The sequence below is a fragment of the Pelophylax lessonae genome (assembly GCF_965119305.1).
Source record: "Pelophylax lessonae genome assembly, chromosome: 1".
NCBI classification, from domain to species: domain Eukaryota; kingdom Metazoa; phylum Chordata; class Amphibia; order Anura; family Ranidae; genus Pelophylax; species Pelophylax lessonae.
In genome coordinates, this window is record NC_138768.1 from 142,223,862 (window position 1) to 142,249,136 (window position 25,275).

The window sequence follows — 25,275 nt, forward strand, 5'->3', positions numbered from 1 at the left end:
TCAAACGGGTGTCGATCAGCGTTTGGCGCTGGCTACGATAAAGGGTCAGGTGTCTGCGCTGGCCGTTCTGTTTCAACGTCCCGTGGCTTCCAACTCCTTGGTTGGCACTTTTGTTCAGGGAGTGCGGCATCTGGTTCCTCCTAGGAGGGATCCTCTGCCCCCTTGGGACTTGAATCTCGTTCTATCCGTGTTACAACGTGCTCCTTTTGAACAGATCAGGGAGATCTCGTTGTCTATGTTGTCCAAAAAGGTCGCCTTTTTGGTTGCGATCACTTCGGCTCGCAGAGTGTCGGAGCTGGCGGCTTTGTCCTGCAAGTCTCCGTATCTCGTTGTTCATTTGGATAAGGTGGTCTTGCGACCTAATCCTTCTTTTCTTCCGAAGCGAGTTTCGGAATTCCATCTTAATGAGGATATTGTCTTGCCTTCGCTGTGCCCGAAGCCTAAACATCCAAAGGAGGTGAGATTACATTCTTTGGATGTTGTTCGGGCGATAAGGGTTTACCTTAAATCGACTGAGTCTTTTCGAAAGACGGACTCCTTGTTTGTTCTTCCAGAGGGTCCTCGGAAGGGCATGGCGGCGTCGGCCTCTACCATCGCCAAATGGATCAGGCAGACCATTGAACAGGCCTATGTCTTGCAGGGGAAGGTTCCCCCTGTGCCTGTGAAGGCGCACTCGACTAGATCTCTGAGTACGTCTTGGGCCTGTCGTCATGGGGCTTCTGTAGCCCAGGTGTATAAGGCGGCGACTTGGTCGACCGTGCACACTTTCACAAAATTCTACAAAGTAGATGTTCAGGCATCGGCGGATGCTTCCTTTGGCCGCAAGGTTCTTAGTGCGGCAATTCCCTAGGGTCCCTTGTTGGGGACCTCTGGCTGTTGGGATAAGTTTTTTATCCCCTGGTTATTTGTCTTTTCCTGGGTTGTTGCTCCTGTTGAGCAATTATTTTTCCTGTAGCCCAGCTGGTTTCCTTCCTTTGGTAAGGTTCCTTTCTTTGATGCGGAGACTGCGTTGCCTTTCGGCGCGGATGCGTTTCCCACCCCTCATGTTTGCACTGCTTTGGGACGTCCCCATATGTGACGAATATGAAGAGGCGGCGACTGTCGGAGGACGTAAGAGAAAACGGAATTTTTGTAAAATCTTACCTGTAAAATTCCTTTCTCTGAGTCCTCCGACAGTCGCCGCCCCCGCCCCTCTTTTGGGGTTTGGTTGTGTACTCTACTGCTATTCCACTGAAACTGAGATATGGTTGCAGGAAGTAGGAGGGTATTGACTGAGGGGACCACCCCTTGAGGGTGGGATATGTTAAAAGCTTTAATGTTAACATATTCTGTTGCCTAGCTACTCCTTCGGAGCAAAGTCTAATACCCCATATGTGACGAATATGAAGAGGCGGCGACTGTCGGAGGACTCAGAGAAAGGAATTTTACAGGTAAGATTTTACAAAAATTCCGTTTTGTGGCTGTCCCAAGAAATTCAACAAGGTTTAGGACAAATGGCATAATTAACGTCTATGGCTGGGTCTCATATCGACCCTGCTCATGTCTTTACTGGCCCTGGTTAATATAGCTGGATCTACTTAGGGATAGTGTAATGATAAATGCCTCTACTTTAGGGAGGCACTGTGAGGGTGCTGCCATCCTGGGTTGAATCACTCCTTCCTTTATTATATCTACCACATGCCATGTGAGAGGTCCCTTTATTCACTGCCGGATTATTTACTAAGATCTCTCATTTACCCAGTAGGCCTGAGCAACTGTTGGTAAACTGTTGGTGAACTGTTGTACATCCTTAAACCGAAAAAAAAATTCTCTTCAGTACCACTTGAATAATTCCAACAGGAATACTATCTGTCTGTCTGTGTATGTCCCAGATCTGTTTAGGAGGCGATAAACTGTCTCCACACCCATTTCAAGGGAAATGTTAGTGTAAAGACTTCCAATATCCCATGTGACAAGCATAGAACCGGGCATCACCCCTACTTGTTAAACTTTATATAAAAAATATATTGTATCTTGTATATATGATTTGGTGTTAACAATCATAGGAGTTAAACATTTATCCAGAAATTTCACTGAAATTTCGCTACGGGCGCCATGACCGATTCCATACCCAACACTATCGGGCTTCCAGGAGGATCCAAAGGATCCTTATGAATCTTCGGTAACACGTATAAAACCGGTGTCACCGGAGATTCAGTACACAAAAAAAATTTAGTATCCTGATCAATAACTCCTTTTCGTATAGTCAAATCAATGATCCTTTTAGCTTTAGCCTGAACCTTGAAGACTGGACATACATCCAAATGTCTATTTGTCTGTACATCATTGAGTTGTTTCAATATCTCTGCTTCATATTTAGCCACGTCCATTATAACAATCGCTCCCCCCTTGTTGGCCGATTTTAAAAAGATTTGCTAAGAATCGTAGAGGAGGTGATCAGGAATTAATGTTGAGAAAATGTGAGGTTCAATGGATACATATAGTACAGATATATTACATATTACATATATTATATTCTAGTACAGTATAGTATAGATACATAGTTTACAATCTAAGGGGTTAAACTCGGAATTAGATTTACATCTTTATATCTAATTAATCGAAGCGGTTTATGGATTTATTATATGTCATATTACGGTGGATTGATTATGGATACATTTGGATTGATATATGTACATTTTTTTTGTACTTTTTTTATACTTTTAAAAAAATAGGATGCCTTTGACGAAAGTGATGGGATTGATGGGATAAACTGGATCCTTTTTCCTTTCCTGCTGAATAATTAACACGTAGTTGATTGAATTGTATAATCTGATTCATGTGACAGGTGGTTCCAATTAACATGTGGTATTTAAAACATGAGTATAGGTTCTGTGAACAGATATGTTCTGATTTGAAGAAGGGCGCTATCGGTTTAACCCTAAACCGTTATTATTATGGACATGTTCTGACAGACTTTTGTGTAATGTCTGTTTAGTTGAATTTTTCCAATAAAAGCTTTTATGTGCAGCAATCCCTTTTTCTTTATATATGGCCCATGGGACGGCCTGATTGCTATGCACTAATTTACGGCTGAGTGCTGTTCACCTCTACAGAATATATATATATATATATATATATATATATATATATATATATAATAGCAAAGTGAAAGGTCTGGACTGCAGGCTGTATGCTGTTTAGCATTGTCGCATTGTCTTGTTAATATATGCAATACAATTGCAGGCTGTAATTCCTCTCCTGCTGTCCAACAGATGGTCGTCCCTCCGGACATGCATTCGGGTGCTGGGCCTGATGGTGTCTACCTTCGAGGCGGTTCTGTTTGAATAGTTCCATACGAGGTCCCTGCAAAGGGAAATTCTGATCAAATGGGACAAGACTCCCCAGTCTCTGGCGTATCAGATCCGGTAGAATCGGGGAACGAGGGAGTCCTTGGTATAGTGGCTTCGTTTTCTGGCACTTCGGCTGGGAAAAATCCTTCCTCCCCTTGTATTGGACAGTGGTCACCACGGATTCCAACCTGTCCGGCTGAGGAGGCATCCTTGGCAAGCATTCTGCTCAGTGGATCTGGACGCTGGAAGAGTCCAGACTACCGATCAATGTTTTGGAACTCTGAGCGATCAGACTGTGTCTGGATCATTGGACATATCGTCTTCAGGGTTATCCAGTGTGCATTCAATCGGACAATGCCACGGCCGTGGCTTATGTCAATCACCAAGGGGGCACAAGAAATGTCCTGGCGGCTCTGGAGGTAGCAGGAATTCTAAGGTGGGCCAAACAGATTGTTCCAGCCCTCTCCGCCCATACACATTGCTGGGGTGGAAAATTGGCAGGCGTTGGACCAGGGGAAGTGGTCCCTTCATCCAAAGGGTTTCATCAGCTTTGTCTCCGGTGGGGCACTCCTGAGGTGGATCTGTTGGCATCTTGGCTCAACAGGTGCAGAGGTTTGTGGCTCGGTCAAGGGATCCTCTGGCAGGTGCTACAGATGCGCTGATGGCCCCGTGGGGTCATTATTGGCTGATTTATGACTTCTTTCCTCTCCTCTCAAGCTTCTGCCCAGACTTCTGTGCAGGATCGAGGCAGTAGGGATTCTGGTCATCTTAGTGGCTTCGGACTGGCTTGGCCTGGGCTTGGTATGCTGATCTGGTGCGGTTGATCTCTGACGTTCCTTGGAAGCTTCCTCTCGGGGAGAATCTCCTGTCCCAAAGACCAATCTTCCATCCATCTTTACAGTCGCTGGCTGCTGACAGGTGCTGAAGGATAGGGGTTTATCTGAGTCGGTGATTCCTACCCTGTTGAAAGCTAGGAAATCTACTTTTAGGAAGATCTACCATCGTACATGCGTGGTGTGAGTCTCTTGGGGTTCTTCCTCGCTCCTTCTCGGTGGCTCGGATATTAACCTTCCTTCAGCGCGGGGGGGGTGGGGGGGTGGGGGGGGTTGAACAGAAATTGGCCTTGAGTGCCGTCAAGGGCCAGGTGTCGGCTTTGGCGGTCTTCTTCCGACGACCTTTGGCCACACACTCCCTGACACCTTTCTTTGGGGTGTCCGACATTTGGTTCCTACAGTGCGGACTCCGTTGCCGCCTTGGGGTCTTAATGTGATGCTTTCAGATCTGTGGGAGACTCCTTTTGAAAATTTTCGGGAGATTCCCCTGCTTACGTTGTCTCAGAAGGTGGCCTTTCTAGTGGCTATCACTTCTGCACGCAGGGTATCCGAACTGGCGGTGTCATCCTGTCCACCTTACCTGGTGATTCACAGGGATAAGGTGGTTCTTTGCCCCTGTTCGTCATTCCTTCCAAAGGTTGTCTCTGATTTTCATTTGAATGATATTATGTTGCCTTACCTGTGTCCCAGTCTTAAACCTCCTAAGGAAATTTCCTCGCATGTCTTGGATGTGGTCTGGGCATTTAGGGTGTACCTAGCAGCTACGGAGTCTTTCAGGAAGTCAGACTCTATTTGTGCTCATGGATGAACCTCGAAATGGGTTGCCTACTTCCTCTGTGACCATTTCCAGATGGATCAGGCAGAAGGTGGTTCAGGCCTATTCCATCAGGGGTCAGGTTCCTCCTTTCCCTGTCAAGGCACACTCTACTAGGGCACTTAGTGCCTCCTGGGCCTTCCGTCATCAGGCATCAGTGACGCAGGTTTGCAGGCGGCCACCTGGTCATCTGTGCACACTTTTACTAAGTTTTATAAGGTGGATAGGTTGGCATCTGCGGATGCTTAATTTGGCTGTAAGGTTTTACAGGCTGCTGTTTAAGAGGACCACCTGATCCTCCTTTGAGGGTGTATTGTTTTTTTTTTTTTTTTTTTCAGGTGGGCATCGGTTGTTTGGTTGAGCCCCTGTTTGCCTGGTTGGCTAATGTTTAGCCTTGGGAATTGTTTGGTTGTTCCCACCCCTCATGTTTAACACTGCTTTGGGACGTCCCAATGGATATGAATATCAGGAGCTGTGTCTGTCAATGAATGAAAGAAATCCATTTCTCTGACGTTCGTTGACGGACACAGCACCCACCCCTCTGCGGAGTTATTATTCTCCTGACACTGTTACAAAATTGAGTGCCTATAGCAGAGAGAGGGAGTATACCCCCTGGGACTGCCCATGGGTGTAGCCAGAATTTTTTTCTGCCTATTGCCCTACTCCTGTAGGGGGCAGTATAGCCGAATAGTTATAAATACCAGGAGCTGTGTACGTCAATGAACATCAGAGGAATGGATTTTACGGTAAGTCAAAAATACAATTTTTTCAGCAGAACTATATTTCTTTAACTCCATATTTATAGTTTTCTGCCAGAGCTTTCAATTTTATGTGTAGACGCTTAGATAATAACATCTTATAAAGAGAGCTTATTATTGCTAGAACAGACATTATGTACTAGAATGTTGATGAGCAATTCTTGATTTAAATGTAGTTTTCAAAGTATATCTCATAAGATTAAACAGATTTCTGATTGATTGATTTATTTTTTTTGCCCCTACTGGTAAAAAAATTTGTCCAAATCATTTTTTTTATTTTTTATCCTCGTTTCGAGAGTTGACCATGCTGCAAATATCTAGGTTTCCTTATGTGAGGTTTTCAGGCTAATCCTTTACTTTTTTTTTTTATTCTGAAATAGCCTATTGTTTTTGGAGCTCAATATTAGAGACTAATCTCCACACCCTGACATATGAGTATACAGAAATTCAGCTAGAGAGTAACAACTTAAAAGCAAACAGCTTCTAACTCTTCTCTGTTTTCTGAAAACTTATAATGCTCTGTTATATCAGTGTAATTTGTTTAAATGTCTTATTTTTCTCTGTAAAATAAAGATTTAATTTCATTACTAATGAAAACTATCTGAATGATTACATTAAAAACTGGAATGGTTTGGGATTAGTTTGAGGGCCCTTTCACGCTGTTCTGGAGCAAAATTGCATATGTGTTTTTACCTGGCGATTTTGTTGTGTATTAGATGCATTCCTTGCGTGTTCTGGCATGTTTTGGGTCGCCTGCACCTGTGAAAAATGAACATGTGACTCAAAAATGCACAATGTGGTTTGCTGCGATTTTACAGCAATTTCTGTTCATTTCTTTTTTTTTATTATTTATTTATTAATAGTTTTCCACATAAAAAATTTAATACAAACCATTCCATCTTGAAAATTTTTATCAAATATCCACCCTACCCTTCCTCCCTCCCTCCCTCTTCATTCCCCTGTGCCGCCCCATTTCCCTGAATCCTTAAATAATCCCTTGTTTCTTTGAATTCTAGCCATTTCTCCAAAATCTCTACCCTATCCTCATATTCCTCTTCCCCCTAGTTTCTTAATAATTCGAATTTTCTCGTTTTTTCTACCCGTATAAACCACTCTTTACACTATGGGGGTTCTTCTTTTTGCCAATTTAAGGGGATTAGACTTTTTGCCGAGTTTACAGATAAGGAATTAATGTTTTTTTATATTGTTTTACCGACATAATGGGGGGGCTATTCAAAGATGCAGCATGCAGGACTTTTCAAAATTCACCGCACCTGTAACGCAGTGGTGTGAAGAATCCCATAGGAGTTAAAGGGAAACATTTTTCTTGCATGGAAAAACATAGTGTGAAAAGACCCTTAATAGTTTGTTTAGTTTATATGGTTAAACTTTTATTACATAGTGAAGGATTCCCAGAGCATTTTGTTTTCTACAGGTTGAGCACAGCAGTAGTTGTCCTCTTTCAACTGTCTTCACATTTTATTTACTCTTAGAGCCGATTCACACTACCGCAACCAGAAAGTCGCCCCATGAAGGAGCGACTTTTTAGCGTGACTTTGAAGAGACTTAAATGATAGGCAACTTTGTCTGTTCTTTGTGTTTTCTTCTTCCTGGAAAGTCTGATCACAGTCACTTGAAAAAAGAGAATTTAGAGAATTGAAGTCTATGTGCACAAGTCGGACAGAGGTCGCCTTGAAGTAGTACAGGAACCTTTTCTGAAGTCGGAGCGACTTCAGAAGTGCATATTAAGACGGCTCTCATTCATTTACATTGAATTTGTAATGATAATCGACTTGGGGCGACTTGAGGTCGCACAAGTCGCGTCCCAAGTCGGAGTAGTGTGAACCGGGTCTTAGACTAGTGTATTGTATTTCTAGCTATACCATTGCATCAATGTAAACAGTGTTACATTCATGGTGACAAAATGTGGAATTTGATAAATGGAACCTATTTTTCTGCATTGTTGTTTTTGTATGTAATTGTCCTATTATTTTACTTGGTTCCATAACACAGGATCATCCCAGTGTGCAGCCTCATAATATAAATATAAAAATTTCTATAGTTGCGTCCCTGTAGGGCACAAACCAGCACTGATATTGAGCAAAGTTAGACTTTGCAGCATGCAGATCCAAAAAGTAATTCAATATTCTTTCAGTTGTGTGACTCATAGCATGATACGCTGAACCCCCCCACTGACCTGGATGTATTTGGATTCTTTAAAAAGGGTCCAAAATGTATAGGTAACGAAATTATATTTAGTGGTTTAAATGCAAAGATACCTTAGATACTGTGAAGTGAGAAAACATTTGCCATGCTCGAACAGGTGGTGTGTTATTCACAGGATTACCAGGTTAAAAAGAAAAGAAAATCCCCCCCCCCCCCCCAAAAAAAAAAAAAAAAAGAAAACGAATGCAGCCACCACATTTAGGGACTAGTAACATGAAATATACTTTTTAGATTTTAATATGTTTTAACTTGAGAGTAATGTTGTAGGTATAATTTACCTACCTAAATAATATTGCTGGTTTTTTTTTTTTTTAGACTTTTGTTGCGCTGTGAATATACTCAAACAAACATACTGTATATTCAAATAATCAAAATCATTTAGTGCTCATACACTGATGGGAATAACGTGCTATAAGTGCAAAAAAAGTACATTTCTCTGTCGCTCATTGACAGGCGTAGTCCTCCTTGATTAATATCAACTCGGGACGTCCCAAAGCAGTGCCACAAATGAGGGGTGGGAAAATGGAAATCAAAATCCAATCTAGAAGGCCCAACCGGTGCCAACTAGAAGTTTTAAAGGCTCATCAATCAAAAGATGAGACTCAACTGAAATTCCAACGGAAAAAAACCCTCGAGGTAGACCACCGGTCTCCTCAAATTGCGGTCTGCAAAACCTTGCGGCCAAATGAGGCATCCGCCGATGCCATCACATCAACTTATAAAATTTTATAAAGGTATGCACCGGCGACCAGGTAGGCGCCTTGCACACCTGTACCACTGACGCCTAATGGCGGTAGGCCCAGGAAGTACTGAGCGCTCGAGTGGAGTGCGCCTTAACAGGGAACGGAGAATTCCGACCCTTAATAGAATAAGCCTGTATCACCGTCTGTCTGATCCATTTGGAGATAGTCGCGGCAGATGCAGGCAACTCCTTTCTGGGGCCATCCATGATCACAAAAAGTGAATCCGTCTTACGGAACAATTCCGTAGTCTTCAGGTATACCCTGAATGCCCGAACCACATCCAAGGAATGCAACGCATATTCCTGAGGATGATTGGGCTTAGGACACAAGAAAGGTAGCACAATATCTTCATTCAGATGAAAATCTGAAACCACCTTAGGAAGAAAAGATGGCTTCGGATGAAGAACTACCTTATCCCTATGAATCCCCAGATCTGGGAAATGACACAATAATGCAGCCAGTTCTGACACCCTGCGTGCAGAAGTGATAGCCACCAAGAAGGCCACCTTCTGGGATAATGTAAGCAAGGGAATCTCCCTGATATTTTCAAAGGGAGGTTTCTGAAGAACCGACAACACCAAATTAAGATCCGGGTTATACTGCCCTCTACAGGAGTAGGACTAGACAGGAAAGAAAACGTTCTGGCCACACCCTAGGGGCAGTCCCAGAGGGTATATCCTCTCACTTCCTGCTATAGCAAATCAGTTTTTTTCTGTCTAGTTAGGAGTAAGGACCTAGATTCCTTGCTAGGATCTTCGGTCCTGGCAGGATTTTTTTAGAAATACTTTTTTAGACAGCTTTTTTTCTCCAGTGTTCCTGTGAGATCTTCAAGCAAGTACGCTGAAACTGGGCGACGGGCTGGATGTTGAGATCCAGTGGTCACCCCAGTTCAGCCTACGAGCCCGTGCAGGCCATAGCTCCGCGCAGGGTCGGCCGCGACATAGTCCCACTGGACGGGGACTGACCCTGCAAGTTAAACGTCTCGCCTGGATGCCAATGACCAGCAGAGTCAAGGCGTCCGTATTGGTCGACAGCCCCCCCACCCCGGTGGAGAGGGGTTCTGTCAGGAGTTGGCGCCCGCCTGGTTCCGGTATGGTGAGTAGAATGTTCCCCCTCTCCCCCTGTCGGGTTTGCTGGTGGACGCGGGCCCCTCTCTGGGATGGTCGGACACTCAGTTTCTGGGTCTCCCCTCTATCCTATAACAGGTCACAGATCCCCCAATTTGAGTGTGATTTTGTGAATAGAAACCAGAAGGCTTGGTTTGGGAGATGACTATCTAAAGTCACTATATGACTGTAAGGATGACTGAAGTCAGTGGCAGACTACTAAAAGGCATTACTATTGAGGTATAGAGGTATCCTACCTGTCATAGTGTGTACACAGGCCGATGCCTATGCCTGAGTTCCTGCAGCCACAGATCGTCAACCCTCCAGAAAGCCGGTCACTTCCACAGGCCGCACAGCCTCCCGCAGGCCGAGTCACTCCCGCAGGCCGCACAGGCCGAATGCACACCTCCCGCAGGCCGCTGCTAGCTTGCAAGCCACCGCTATCCTACACAGGCCGCCGCCATTTTCCTGCAGATCGCACGAGGCCGCCATATGGGCGTAGCCTCGTGTCTCCAGCATGGGGGCGGCCATGTTTGAGGTGACCAAACACCTCGTGGAGTAATTGGGAGGCGCCGGAAGGCGTGTAAAGGGGCGGAGCCGCTTCCTTGACCCGGGAAAGCTAGCCAAAGACTTCCTGTCTGTAACAGACAGTACTGGAAGCAAGTTGATAAGAAACTTCGGTGCATCAGGTGAGCCTTGGGGTCTCTCTCTCTCTTTCTGAGGGGTCCAAGCAGGTAGACTGAGGGGCGCTATTGCGCTGGGGGACTAAGAAAAAAAAAAAAAAGTTTTTTTCTTGCAATTAATTTTTTTTGTGTTTGCTGGCAAGTGTCTTGTTACATGAACCCTGCCACACATGTATCCCCACCTGATCCCCTCGGGTGGCCGCAGGACCCTCCAGTACCCCACTTGTGATGATGCATTATCAGCAGTTTTGGAGTCTTTGGTATCCCGGGTGGAGGTAGCCTGTCAGGGACGGGGGTCAAGAAGAGCGAACCCCGCCTACCCCTATGTCATCCGATACTTCAGATACGGATTCTGAGCTGGTCATTGCAGTCCCTTTTCTGGGGTTGTTGTCTCGGGTACGGTCTCCTCAGACAGTGAGGAGGTCGCTTCTGCCTCCGCCATAGCACAAGAAGCGTTGGTGGACGCACTAGTTGTGTCTGTCCGGGAAACCTTAAATCTTGAGGTTACACCGGCAGAGGTAGCTGAGACTCATATTCCTTTTTTTGGTACTAGCAAGCCTACCAAAATGGTGAAGGGTTTCCCTTGCCCAAATGGGGTCGTCCGAAAACGAACCCCTGCTATTTCCAAACGCATTGCTAGGCGCTATCATTTTGAGGAATCCCTCATTACAAAGAGGGACGGTACCACCAATAGTGGACTCACCGATTTCCAGACTAAATAAAGCCACTGTTATCCCGTTGGATTAACAGAATGGGCCCCACCCATTCCTAGGGTGGGGGGACGTCTTCACTGGTTTCCGGATCCAGGGCTTTCCAGAATCCCGGATAAAGGGGTTCGCAAGGTCATATGGTCGGGATACAAGATCGAGTTTCGATCACTTCCACCGGTGCGATTCTTCCCTTCCAATATTCGACACCCACGGGTCGCTTAAAAAGCTTTGCGTGGGACAGCTTGATGCAACAGGCAGTGGTAGTTCCCATTCCATGGAGGAGTTCTAGTTGAACTTGTTCACAATGCCCAGAAAAAAGGGCTAGGTGCGTCCAATTCTGGTCTTGAAAGAGATGGAGTCCATCCATACAGTGGTGGCCTCCCTGCATCAGGGGGATAGCCTGGCGTCCATAGACATTTTAGGATGCCTATCTTCATATCCCCATCTTCGCAGGACATCAGCGTTTTCGTTGCTTTTCCCAAAGATCATCCCTGGTTCCCACCAGGAGACTGAACTATCTGGGCCTAATTTTGGATACATCCATGGCAAGAGTGTTTCTCCATGCGGAGAAACTCCAGAAGATTCAGTCAATGATTCGGATGTTGCTGCCTGTCAACTGGCTGGGATTGATGGTCGTCTCCTTGGAGGCAGTACCGTTTGCCCAGTCTCATACCCGAACTCTCCAAAGAGGAGATTCTTCTCATATGGAATCGGAATCCCGATTCCCTGGACAATCGGATCCGATTGAGCGAGCGGAACAGGGAGGCTCTGGTCTGGTGGTTTTGGTCTCCGATGCTCAGCCAGGGGAAGTCATTTCTTCTGATAAAGTCCAGGTTACCGATAAATGTGTTGGAACTGAGAGCGACCAGACTTTGTCTGATTTATTGGACTGAGCAGCTCCAGGACAGCCCGGTTCGGATCCAATGGGACTATGCCACGGTCATGACTTATGTCGATCACCAAGGGGCACCAAGAGTGCCCTGGCGGCCATAGAAGTGGCCAACATTCTTATTGTGGGAACAGTTGTTCCAGTTCTCTCCGCAATATTTATCACGGGGGTGGACAGGCAGATTATTTCAGCCGTCAGATTCTGGATCAAGAGGAATAGTCTCTTCATCCAGAGGTATTTCACCAGCTGTCCCTTCATTGGGGCACCCCGGATATGGATCTGTTGGCAGGTTGGCTCAACAGGACTCGCGCCCGCGATCCTCTAGCGGACGCAGCAGATGCGCTGAGCGCCCCGTAGGGGAAGTATCAGCTACTGTATGTCTTCCCCACTCTCAAGTTACTGCTGAGATTTCTCCGCAGGATAGAGGTGGAGGGAACTCCAATTATCCTGGTAATTCCGGGCTGGCCTCGTCAAGCCGGGTACGCCGACTTGGGCAGACTAGTCGCGGACGCTCCTTGGAGACTTCTTCTTAGGAAGGATCTGCGGTCTCAAGGACCGATCTTCCATCGTGCTTTACAGTCGCTGGCTTTAACGGCCTGGCCATTGAGACCCAGGTACTGAAGGACAGAGGACTGTCAGCTTCAGTTATTCCTAATCTAATTAAGGCAGGGAAAGCGACTTCCAGCAAAGTCTATTATCGCACATGGAAGGCTTATATTGGGTGGTGTGAATCGTTGGAGTTTTCCCCCACTTACCTATTCGGTGACCCGAATCTTGTTTTTTTCTGCAAAAGGGGGTTGAGCAGAAACTATCCTTGAGCACTATTAAGGGTCAGGTTTCAGCGTTGGCAATCTTCGTCCAGAAGCCTCTGGCTACTCATTCCTTGGTACGGAATTTCATCCAGGGGGTGCAGCACTTGGCTCCGCCAGTGCGCGCGCCCTTACCATCCTGGGATCTTAATTTGGTGTTGTCGGTTCTTCAGAAACCTCCCTTTGAAAATATCAGGGAGATTCCCTTGCTTACATTATCCCAGAAGGTGGCCTTCTTGGTGGCTATCACTTCTGCATGCAGGGTGTCAGAACTGGCTGCATTATTGTGTCATTCCCCAGATCTGGGGATTCATAGGGATAAGGTAGTTCTTCATCCGAAGCCATCTTTTCTTCCTAAGGTGGTTTCAGATTTTCATCTGAATGAAGATATTGTGCTACCTTTCTTGTGTCCTAAGCCCAATCATCCTCAGGAATATGCGTTGCATTCCTTGGATGTGGTTCGGGCATTCAGGGTATACCTGAAGACTACGGAATTGTTCCGTAAGACGGATTCACTTTTTGTGATCATGGATGGCCCCAGAAAGGAGTTGCCTGCATCTGCCGCGACTATCTCCAAATGGATCAGACAGACGGTGATACAGGCTTATTCTATTAAGGGTCGGAATTCTCCGTTCCCTGTTAAGGCGTACTCCACTCGAGCGCTCAGTACTTCCTGGGCCTACCGCCATTAGGCGTCAGTGGTACAGGTGTGCAAGGCGCCTACCTGGTCGTCGGTTCATACCTTTATAAAATTTTATAAGTTGATGTGATGGCATCGGCGGATGCCTCATTTGGCCGCAAGGTTTTGCAGACCGCAATTTGAGGAGACCGGTGGTCTACCTCGAGGGTTTTTTTCCGTTGGAATTTCAGTTGAGTCTCATCTTTTGATTGATGAGCCTTTAAAACTTCTAGTTGGCACCGGTTGGGCCTTCTAGATTGGATTTTGATTTCCATTTTCCCACCCCTCATTTGTGGCACTGCTTTGGGACGTCCCGAGTTGATATTAATCAAGGAGGACTACGTCTGTCAATGAGCGACAGAGAAAAATGGATTTTTGTAAGATCTTACCGTAAAATCCTTTTCTCTTAAGCTCATTGACAGACGTAGTACCCGCCCCTCTGTTTTTGAGTTGGGTTGGGTTAAATTCTCTTAACACTGCTTTGTGACATAACTGATTTGCTATAGCAGGAAGTGAGAGGATATACCCTCTGGGACTGCCCCTAGGGTGTGGCCAGAACGTTTTCTTTCCTGTCTAGTCCTACTCCTGTAGAGGGCAGTATAACCCGAGTTGATATTAATCAAGGAGGACTACGTCTGTCAATGAGCTTAAGAGAAAAGGATTTTACTGTAAGATCTTACAAAAATCCATTTTTATCCATATATTATTTCAGGTACTTGTATAGCGCTGTCAATTTATGCAGCGCTTTACATATACATTGCACATTCACATCATATATACAGTGCCTTGCGAAAGTATTCGGCCCCCTTGAGCTTTGGGACCTTTTGCCACATTTCAGGCTTCAAACATTAAGATATAAAACTAATTTGTTGTGAAGAATCAACAAGTGGGACACAATCATGAAGTGGAACGAAATTTATTGGATATTTCAAACTTCTTAAACCAAAAAAAAAACTGCAAAATTATTCAGCCCCCTTAAGTTAATACTTTGTAGCGCCACCTTTTGCTGCGAATACAGCTGTAAGTCGCTTGGGGTATGTCTCTATCAGTTTTGCACATCGAGAGACTGAACTTTTTGCCCATTCCTCCTTGCAAAACAGCTCGAGCTCAGTGAGGTTGAAAGGAGAGCATTTGTGAACAGCAGTTTTCAGTTCTTTCCACAGATTCTCGATTGGATTCAGGTCTGGACTTTGACTTGGCCATTCTAACACCTGGATATGTTTTATTTGTGAACCATTCCATTGTAGATTTTGCTTTATGTTTTGGATCATTGTCTTGTTGGAAGACAAATCTCCGTCCCAGTCTCAGGTCTTTTGCAGACTCCGTCAGGTTTTCTTCCAGAATGGTCCTGTATTCGGCTCCATCCACCTTCCCATCAATTTTAACCATCTTCCCTGTCCCTGCTGAAGAAAAGCAGGCCCAAACCATGTTGCTGCCACCACCATGTTTGACAGTGGGGATGGTGTGTTCAGGGTGATTAGCTGTGTTGCTTTTACGCCAAATATAACGTTTTGCATTGTTGCCAAAAAGTTCGATTTTGGTTTCATCTCACTAGAGCACCTTCTTCCACATGTTTGTTGCGTCTCCCAGGTGGCTTGTGGCAAACTTTAAGCAACACTTTTTATGGATATCTTTAAGAAATGGCATTCTTCTTGCTACTCTTCCATAATGGCCAGATTTGTGCAGTATACGACTGATTTTTGTCCTATGAACAGAGTCTCCCACCCCAGCTGTAGATCTCTGCAGTTCATCCAGAGTGATCATGGGCCTCTTGGCTGCATCTCTGATCAGTCTTCTCCTTGTATGAGCTGAAGGTTTAGAGGGACGGCCAGGTCTTCGTAGATTTGCAGTGGTCTGATACTCCTTCCATTTCAAGAATATCGCTTGCACAGTGCTCCTTGGGATGTTTAAAGCTTGGGAAATCTTTTTGTATCCAAATCCGGCTTTAAACTTCTCCACAACAGTATCTCGGACCTGCCTGGTGTGTTCCTTGTTCTTCATGATGCTCTCTTCTCCTTGTATGAGCTGAAGGTTTAGAGGGACGGCCAGGTCTTCGTAGATTTGCAGTGGTCTGATACTCCTTCCATTTCAAGAATATCGCTTGCACAGTGCTCCTTGGGATGTTTAAAGCTTGGGAAATCTTTTTGTATCCAAATCCGGCTTTTAACTTCTCCACAACAGTATCTCGGACCTGCCTGGTGTGTTCCTTGTTCTTCATGATGCTCTCTGCGCTTTAAACTGACCTCTGAGACTATCACAGTCCAGGTGCATTTATATGGAGACTTGATTACACACAGGTGGATTCTATTTATCATCATTAGTCATTTAGGTCAACATTGGATCATTCAGAGATCCTCACTGAACTTCTGGAGAGAGTTTTCTGCACTGAAAATAAAGGGGCTGAATAATTTTGCACGCCCGATTTTTCAGTTTTTTATTTGTTAACAAAGTTTGAAATATCCAATCAATTTCGTTCCACTTCCACAAAAAAACCCTAAATAATGTTCATTCAAAATGCCAATTCAAATATGAATATTTGGCATTTTGAATGAACATTATTTGAGGTTTTTTATGCTTTGCACAGAATAGTTGACACTTTATTTGAAAATTATCCAATCTGTATATCTCAACTGGCATTTTATTGACTAATATGAATGCACATGTTTACAGCTTTACAGGCACAGTCCTGTATATGGATGACTGTATTTTTTTGCACTTATAGCACTTTATTCTCATCAGTGTATGAGCACTACATGATTTTGAATACATGTTTGTTTGAGTATATTCACAGTGCAACACAATTTTTTTTGATTTATGTTTTGTATCGGGATGTGCAATAGAGGGGTGCAGCTGTTTATTAATTATTTATCACTGATGTATAGATCACAACGCGTAGCACAGATTATTTTCTTTGTTTTAATCTTATATAGACTTTTATTTGGTGCACTATTAATAAATATTTATATTATTCACTTTGACTGAAATGTGGGGAAAATGATACTTTTACAAAAACAATTAATTTTGTTTCTAATAATGTAATTGAATCTTTTAATTGCAGTATTAAACAAAGGTACAATAACATATTTAGGCAACTTTTTAATCTCCCGGTTTATATTGAAGATAAACCCATCTGCGTGTGATCACCATGATTGGCTGTCATGGTGCTCACATGATTGGGAACCACCTTGAGAGACCTTATCAAAGCCAACTGAAAGAGCACTTGCAGCAGGCAGGCCGATCTGTTGCTAATTGTGAATCAGTAGTGTGTTACTTTGTGTGTGTATATACATGTTTTTTTTTTCTGAAGACGCCTTTGCACTTGGTGAGGCGTTAAGGAACTATGGTCTCGTTAATATTTTTGATACACTTGTAAAAGTGTTCAACTGAATGTAATTAAACTTTTCACTATGTATGTTTATTTAGTAAACCCTGTATGGTTGTAAATATATTTGCATGGTGCAGCCATATTTTTATAATACATATGTTTGTGTTTTGTACTGCTTATTAGTGTTTGCACTAATTGTGCTTATTTATAGATCAGGTCTTAATGCATTACAGATAATTTTATTTTCAATCCTATATGATATAATGCGCAAGTTCTACTTCCACTTTGTCACTTGGGAAATGTGCCTGCTCCTAGTCTTCCCCCAGTAATATCCCTTCTTTCGCACACAGATTGATCTTTCCCCAGTGATACCCCACCTTTTGCACTTGGATTGGTCTTTCTCAAGTGAGATCCCACCTCCAGCACACACATAATGGTCTTTCCCCTGTACACCATCTCCAGCACACAGACTGGGGTTTTACTAAAGCAAAACCGGAGAGGGCAAAATCTGGTGAAACTCTGCATAGAAACCAATCCGCTTCCAGGTTTTATTGTCGAAGCTTAATTGAACACGCTGAAGTTAGAAGTTGATTGGTACCATGCACAGCTGCGTCCGATTTTGCACTCTCCAGGTTTAGTAAATGAACCCCACAATATCCAGTTTCTACTCTGCGGACTGCTCAATGTGTACTACATTACTTCCACACAAATTGCATGTTTAACAGAGTCCATGTCCACCCCATATACATTGCAGAGTCTGGAGGTTCTGCAGGTAGAGAGAAGCTCAGTTTAGCAGCAGTCTCTGCCCCCTCTCCTCTCTGCAGAAGTAATGATTCTTATTTATTCTTAGTACCTGTGGTGTGTAGTGCAGATTGTGTTTTAGGACATACTGTATATTGGTCTTTCTGTGTATCCTGTCACCAGCACACATACTGTATTCCCTCATATCCATACTAACAGTGGGATGGCTCCTGCAGTACACAGAAGGTTCTAGCCAGCAAAGTATTTGCTTTAACCCATTATTGATAAATCTGCAATGTATGGCTGTGTTCACAATTTCTGCTGAGCTATCTACTTCAAGAGCATGCGGATGCTTAGTGATGAGTGTGCATTTAACTCTTAAGGGTCCTGCCCCCCCCCCCCCCCCCAGTGTATGAGCATTAAAGTGTTACTAAACCAGGACCCTGCATTTACTATATCTGGTCTCCCTGAGTACACAGAACATGGAAATGCAATAGTTTTAGTAAATATAAACTGCTAAATACCTTTTCTCATCAGCAGTATATAGCAGTCTTATGATTTCTTTCAGTGTCTGGGTAGGACTTCTATCAGTGCCTTGCAGGACCCCTGACCCTCTGTCTGGACAGTGCTGATTGGCCCTGTGCTGATCACATGCACCATCCCAAAAAAAAAAAAATTCTCTAGCAATACACACACAACTGAGCATGTGCAGAGTGCCCCAAAAGCTCTGTATTATCAGCAGATGGATTGGGGACAGTGGAAGAAGGGGAGGATCAGATAAGACAGGATCAAACAGCCTTTTTTACACAGTGTGCAGGATTAGCCCCTTAGGTTCCACAGTGTGTGTAACAAGCATGCTTTCATGCATATGCAGACTGATTTTACTGTTGTGGATTTTAGTAGCACTATAAGCTCCTTAGCGGCGAGTCTCCAGCTTCTTTAAATTAACCCCTAAAAGTGTGTTACCTCCTCATTCCCAGCTGCTTTTGTCTGTCAACATACACACCAACCAGTAATTGCATTTCTCAAGGACGGGTTTCCTGATAGTTACAGCAGCTGACCAAACCTGTGCGATATGTATTTATCATTAACATTTTTTATAAAAATTTGTATATTTAAGAAAAAAAAAATAGAAACACGGCATACTTTGTTACACACAGTGCAAGCCAAGCACACAATATTTTAAGTTGAATGAATATAGAAAAAAAAACATGAATAGTCCCCAATGTAAGAGAAACTTCAAAAGGAATCCTCAGAATTATCATTGTAATGTAAATGGACACAGCACACCGTTCACAGTATGGTGGGTGATAGTTTAGAAGGAGACTCACCTAAGCATACGTGGTGATTCGCAATTTCTGAAGTGCATAATGTGTATTTAAATGGCCACCTGTAATCTCTGTTGGAAGCCTGTGTGTCAACAAAGGAGCGGGAGACTATAGAATGTTGTCACCCTGTAACAGGAAGTGCTTGTACAATGCCCTTAACGGCAGGACCACCAGGTATGCTTTAAAGCTACAAATTAAATATTTAAAGTGACTTGATAACGCTTATACAAGATTTTATTGAATCGATTTACATGTACTTAAAAATTATAAAAGAATTAGGTTACGCAGGCAAGTATTTTGCCTCTTACATGGTTTACTCCAGTCATTCCAAGAAATGAAGGCATACTAGTTTTGTTGGTTTGTTTGTGCTGGGTTTCTTCTTCTTCGTTCTAGATTATTTACTAGAACTCTAAATGACTTATGAGATTTCCTTTAGACTAAGCCACAGCCTTTGATTGCTTTGAGTGCTGGCCTTTACACATGACATTTTTGATGCTGTCCTTAAACAGAATGGAAAGATGAAAAGCCATTTATCACCTTGTCTGACAGGGACTGGGGAATGAGTTTTACTTTACCAAAGAGCTAAATGTTTGCGCATTTTATTAGTATTCATTTTCAATAAAAAAAAAAAAACACACAGCCTAAAATTATTCTGTTTGTTTGAAAATTATTGAATGCTTTATATCAAGAAATAAATGCATTAAAACATTTGCCATTTTAAAATATTTCTAATTAAAAAATCTTTTTGTTTTCAAGGTGCAAGTTCTGAAAGGTTAGCCCAGATTCTGAAACTGGACAGAGCTGTGATTTGTTCCTTAGCTGCACTTATTACATATCTTAAGGAATTTAATTTGGAAAAGATACTTCAAAATCCAAAGTAAGTATCATTTTCAGTTTGTGAAGGTAATTCTCTTTTCGTGGTGTATTATAGCACACTGGTTAAAAAAAAAAAAAAAAACAGCCTTTCGCTCTTTAGTGTTGCAGTTGATGCTGCTATTATTTTTGGCATCCTCCATCAGGTAAGGTGCTTTTCTTAAACCATGCATTCTTAAATTCCAACTCCAGATAACTTAAACATTATCCCTTGCAGTTTGGCTGCGCCTGCACTGCAAGCTTTAGCTGCTCATTTATTCTAGGGAAGCGGAGAAACAATTTTACTTACCTGAACTTCCACTTACCTGGCGCTCCTTCATGCGCCAGCGGTGGACTGTCCCTCAGCGTCGTCATGTCCAGTACAGGGCTTGATGACATCAGGACCATAGAACGTTGGAATGTGCAGTAGAGGACGCTGACAGGTCTAGCAGTACAGAGGAGTATAGAATTGGGTAGGTAAATCTTCTATCGTTCATTGATGCACGCAGTCCTCTGATGCATATCAGTAGGGTAATACCGCCCCCTACAGGAGTAGGACACTAGACAGAATTTCTGGCTATGCCTATGGGCAGTCTCTGGGGGTATACCCTCTCTCTTCCTGATTAGGATGTCAGTTTTAATCTGCCTAGTCAGGAGTGAGGACCTAGTTCCTTGCTGGGATCTTTGGTCCTGGCATGGGAGTACTTTTTTTATTTAGATTTTTTTTTAGCTAGTCTTTTTTTTTTTCTTCGAAACATTTTTCCTGTGAGATCTTCAAGCAATTATGCCTGGCTGGGCGACAGACTGGACCCCCATGTCAAGTGGTCACCCCAGTCTGTCAATGAATGATCGCGAAAACTGGATTTTTGATTAACTGTAAAATCCTTTTCTCTTAAGTTCATTGACGGACGCAGTACCCGTCCCTCTAATTTTTTGAGTTGGTTGGTGTGTTTTTCTCTGACACTGCTTTGATACAAAACTGACATCCTATGCAGGAAGAGAGAGGGTATTCCCCCAGGGACTGCCCATAGGCGTAGCCAGAAATTCTTTCTGCCTAGTGTCCTACTCCTGTAGGGGGCGGTATTACCCTACTGATATGCATCAGAGGATTGCGTCCGTCAATGAACCTAAGAGAAAAGGATGTTATGGTAAGTCAGAAATCCAGTTTTTTTTCTTTCTTCATCATGTTTGAATGGCCGAGCCGCAAATACATCACTCCCACACATGCACGCAGGAGTCATGGCCACAGCACAGCTCTCTCAATGGATGACATGCTGTCCATTAAGAGTGTAGTGCGCATGCGGTGGTGACGTAACCGACTGCTACTGAAGTGAGGTTTTTGGAAAAAAAAAGCGATCCCTATATCAAGCACAGGGAAGAAAAGAGGCTATTTTTATGACAAAAAAAAAAAAATGCCAATTGGGATACAAAATGTTAATGATTTATTTATGCCAATAGATGAATTCTCTGTAAAAATATATTATCAAAAATGTGTTTCCCCTGAATAGGGAAATACCAGAACTACATCCACTGTGCATGTCTTGCATGCTAACATAAACACGAAAAACAAGACAACATAAAGCAACAAAAACCGTCCGGACGCCAGATATTTCTGACACATAGGGTACTACCATGGCTAATCGCCGTGTAATAATTCCCAAATAATATGTGCATAAGGATTTAACTTTAATGATTTATTTGTCAATAGATGAAAAACAAGACAACATAAAACAAAGTAACAAGGTGCCAGGTATTTCTGACACACAGGGTACTACCACGGCTAATCGCCATGTAATAATTACCAAAAATTAGTGCATAAGGTAATGTTTGTTTGTGTGAACCCCTGGGAGCTCAAGCTAAGGGATAGTGCAAACATTGCAACTGAGGGGCTAGGAGACCAGAATATAATTTTATGTTCTAGGGGGGACATTGTGGTCCCTTTTTAATGCTGCAAGTACATAAGATGTTCCTGTAATCCCGTATTAGAGAATGATATGGTATGTTGAGGAATTCCTTGGGTACTTTTTTTTTTTTAGAAGTTTCTGTGTTGAGCAAAAGTTCATAGGACCGAGGACTATAGTAGTAAATCCCTCCTGAGATAGCTCTCAATGTAAAAAGGTCATCTGCTCCTGCAAGTATGAAAATGCGTAATGGCAAGGGAATGTTCCCTTGTGGGAGATGTCAAATTTGCCCATAAGTAGATATAATTGATGTGTTCAAGGATGCCCTAGGTGAAAAAAACTACCAAATACGTGACCTCATTAACTGCTCTACAACAAATATATGCTATCTTGTCCGTGCGCTAAATTATACATAGGCAAGACGAAACGCCAGCTAAAAATTAGGATAGTTGAGCATATACATGAAATTGGGGAGAAAAACCCAGAAAAGCTCCTCGCGGGACATTTTGCTCAATACCATGATGGTAAATTGGAAGGTATGCGTGTGAAGGGGAGTTATACGTTAAACTACCTCAGAGAAGGGGGTGACTTAAACCTGTTATTACTACAGAAAGAAAACTGGTGGATATACAGATTGAAGTCCCTCCAACCAAATGGCCTGAATACAGAACTTAACTTACAGGTCTTAGAGTTATGAGTAGGACATGTGTAAAAAGAAAAAACATAGAAAAATTCGAGAGATATACAGTGCATCCGGAAAGCATTCACATCGCTTCACTTTTTCCACATTCCACTTACCGACCGCCTAACGACTATATACGTCGGCCATTTAAAGCTAAATACTGGGGTTATGGCAGCAGATAGCCTGGTATTTTTTGAAACGGCGGGCGGTCGGCTTTCAGATAAGGGTGGTCCCAGTGGCGGATTCGCCGCAGAATTACACTTACGGTGCAGGGGAATAGGTGCCCCCCCCCCCTCCCGCCACATCCCAGACGTTTTTCCAGCTTGCCAGACCCGCCGGCAGCGGGGAAAACTATCCGGTCCCGGATCCTCAGAGACAGGAAGTCGAGTGAGGGCAAGATGGCCCTCACTTGACTCCATGGTCTTGGAGGACCGGAGCTACGTCAAAAGTTGTTGCCTAGCAACCTGTTTAAAGGGCCGTTTTTTTGTTTTTTGGTTTTTGTTTTTTTTTTTTTTCTTTTTCAACAAATTTTTTTATTTTTTTTATTTTTTAGTGTAGTTGTGAGGTGTGAGGTCTTTTTGACCCCAGATCTCTCAATAAAGAGGACCTGTCATGCCTATTTCTTTTAAAAGGGATGTTTACAAATTATCAAAACTTTTTTTTAAAACTGTGTAAAAATAAAAAATTAATAAATAAAATAAATAGGAAAAAAAAAAAGAAATTAAAGCGCCCTGTCCCTGTTAGCTCGCCCGCAGAATCAAACGCATACGCAAGTCCCGCCCACATATGTAAACGGTGTTCAAACCACACATGTGAGGTATTGCCGCGATCGTCAGAGCGAGAGCAATAATTTGAGCCCTGGACCTCCTCTGTAACTCTAAGCTGGTAACCTGTAGAAATGTTTAAATGTTGCCTATGGGGATTTTTAAGTACCAATGTTTGGCGCCATTCCGCGAGCGTGCGCAATTTTGAATCACATGTTGGGTATCTAATTACTCGGCGTAACATTATCTTTCACATTATGGATAAAAATCGTCAGGAAATTGTGTATTTGTGCTCCTAGAATGCCGGAGGGTGCTACTTGGATGTTAGGCCTCTGTATGTGGCCAGGCTGTGAAAAAGTCTCACACATGTGGTATTGACCTACTTAGGAGGAGTAGCAGAATGTATTTTGGGGTGCAATTTCTGCTATGTGTTGGAAATATTTAATAAATGGACAACTTTGTGTAAAAAAAAAAAAATGCATTTTCATTTTCTTTCCACAGTTTCCAAAAACTTGTGGAAAAAAATGACACGTTCAAAAGACTCATCATGCCTCAAAAATTATACGTTGGGGTGTTTTCTTTCCAAAATGGGGTCATTTTATGGTTTTATGGTTTCCATTGTCCTGGTGCTACAGGGCCTTCAAAAGTGCGATAGGTTGTCAGGAAATTATATGTGTAATTTATGCTCCTAGAATGCCGGACGGTGCTACTTGGATGTTAGGCCTCTGTATGTGGCTAGGCTGTGAAAGTCTCACACGTGTGGTATCGCCATACTCAGGAGGAGTAGTAGAATGTGTTTTGGGGTGTAGTTGCAAGTATACATATGCTGTGTGAGAGAAATAACCTGTTAATACGTCAATTTGTAAAAAAAAAAAAAAATCTTCATTTTGCAAAGAATTGTGGGAAAAAATTACAACTTCAAAAAACTCACCATGCCCCTTATTAAATACCTTGGAATGTCTTCTTTCTAAAAAGGGGTCATTTGGGGGGTATTTGTACTTTCCTGACTTTTTAGTGTGTCAAGAAATGAGATAGGCCTTCAGTTCATCAGGTGTGATCAATTTTCAATGATTAGCGCCATAATTTGTGGACTCTATAACTTTCACAAAGACCAAATAATATACAATTATTTGGGTTATTTTTTACCAAAGATAAGTAGCAGTATACATTTTGGCCAAAATTTGTGAAGAAAAATTACTAATTTGCAAAATTTTATGACAGAAACAAAGAAAAATGCGTTTTTTCACAATATTTTCAGTCTTTTTTTATTTATAGCACAAAAAATAAAAAACCCAGTAGTGATTAAATACCATCAAAAGAAAGCTATTTGTTTGAAAAAAAGGACACAATTTTTTTATGGGTTCAGTGTTGCATGACCGAGTAATTGTCATTCAAAGTGTGAGAGCGCTGAAAGCTGAAAATCGGTCTGGGCAGGAAGGGGGTGAAAGTGCACTGTAGGCAAGTGGTAATCAGACCCAAGAATTTTGTTTCTCATGGTTAGAGAGTCCGTCAGGTGCCTTTTGGCAAACTCCAGATGGGCTGTTTTGTGCCTTTTACTGAGGTGTGGCTTCCGTCTGACCACTCTACCATACAGGCCTGATTGGCTGTACCTTAAAAAAATGTGGAAAAAGTGGAGCGCTGTGAACTTTCTTTTGCACTGTATTAGTCCACCATAGTTGTCATTGTCTTGGTCTATGTTTTCTTCCTCTTCTTTTCCCTTTATCCTTTCCGCTTTCCTTTTCCCCCTTACCCTTTTATCTCTCAACACCCCTCCTTCTCCCTTCTCTTATTTCCCTTAAGCTTCTAGTACCTTGACCGGAACAAATACTACAAAATTGATATGGCATTAAGCTAGTTGTTTTATTGTGCAGGTAGTGTACTTGTAAGAACGAACTGAAGCAAAACAAAGCCAGCAACAGTCCTTGCCTTTATGACAGTGCAAGCACAGCACAAGAAAAACAAAAGATGTTCCTTTAAGAGAAATTTAAACAAGGTGGCTCTATCCGATGTGGGAACAAGCTTAGAACCTTCGCATAACCACCTGATATCCAGACGAAGCTACGCAATTGTGTTGCGAAACGTATTGACGTCATCAAGGCC

At 43.0% G+C, this 25,275-nt stretch overlaps 1 protein-coding gene across 1 annotated transcript in view; it reads left to right on the forward strand.

Annotated features, from left to right (window-relative positions):
* MSH3 (mutS homolog 3) overlaps positions 1–25,275 on the forward strand; it is a 429,495-nt gene that overhangs the window by 143,194 nt on the left and 261,026 nt on the right. The window contains 1 exon segment of the mRNA XM_082257605.1: positions 19,733–19,853. Coding sequence (XP_082113731.1) covers positions 19,733–19,853 — 121 coding nt within the window.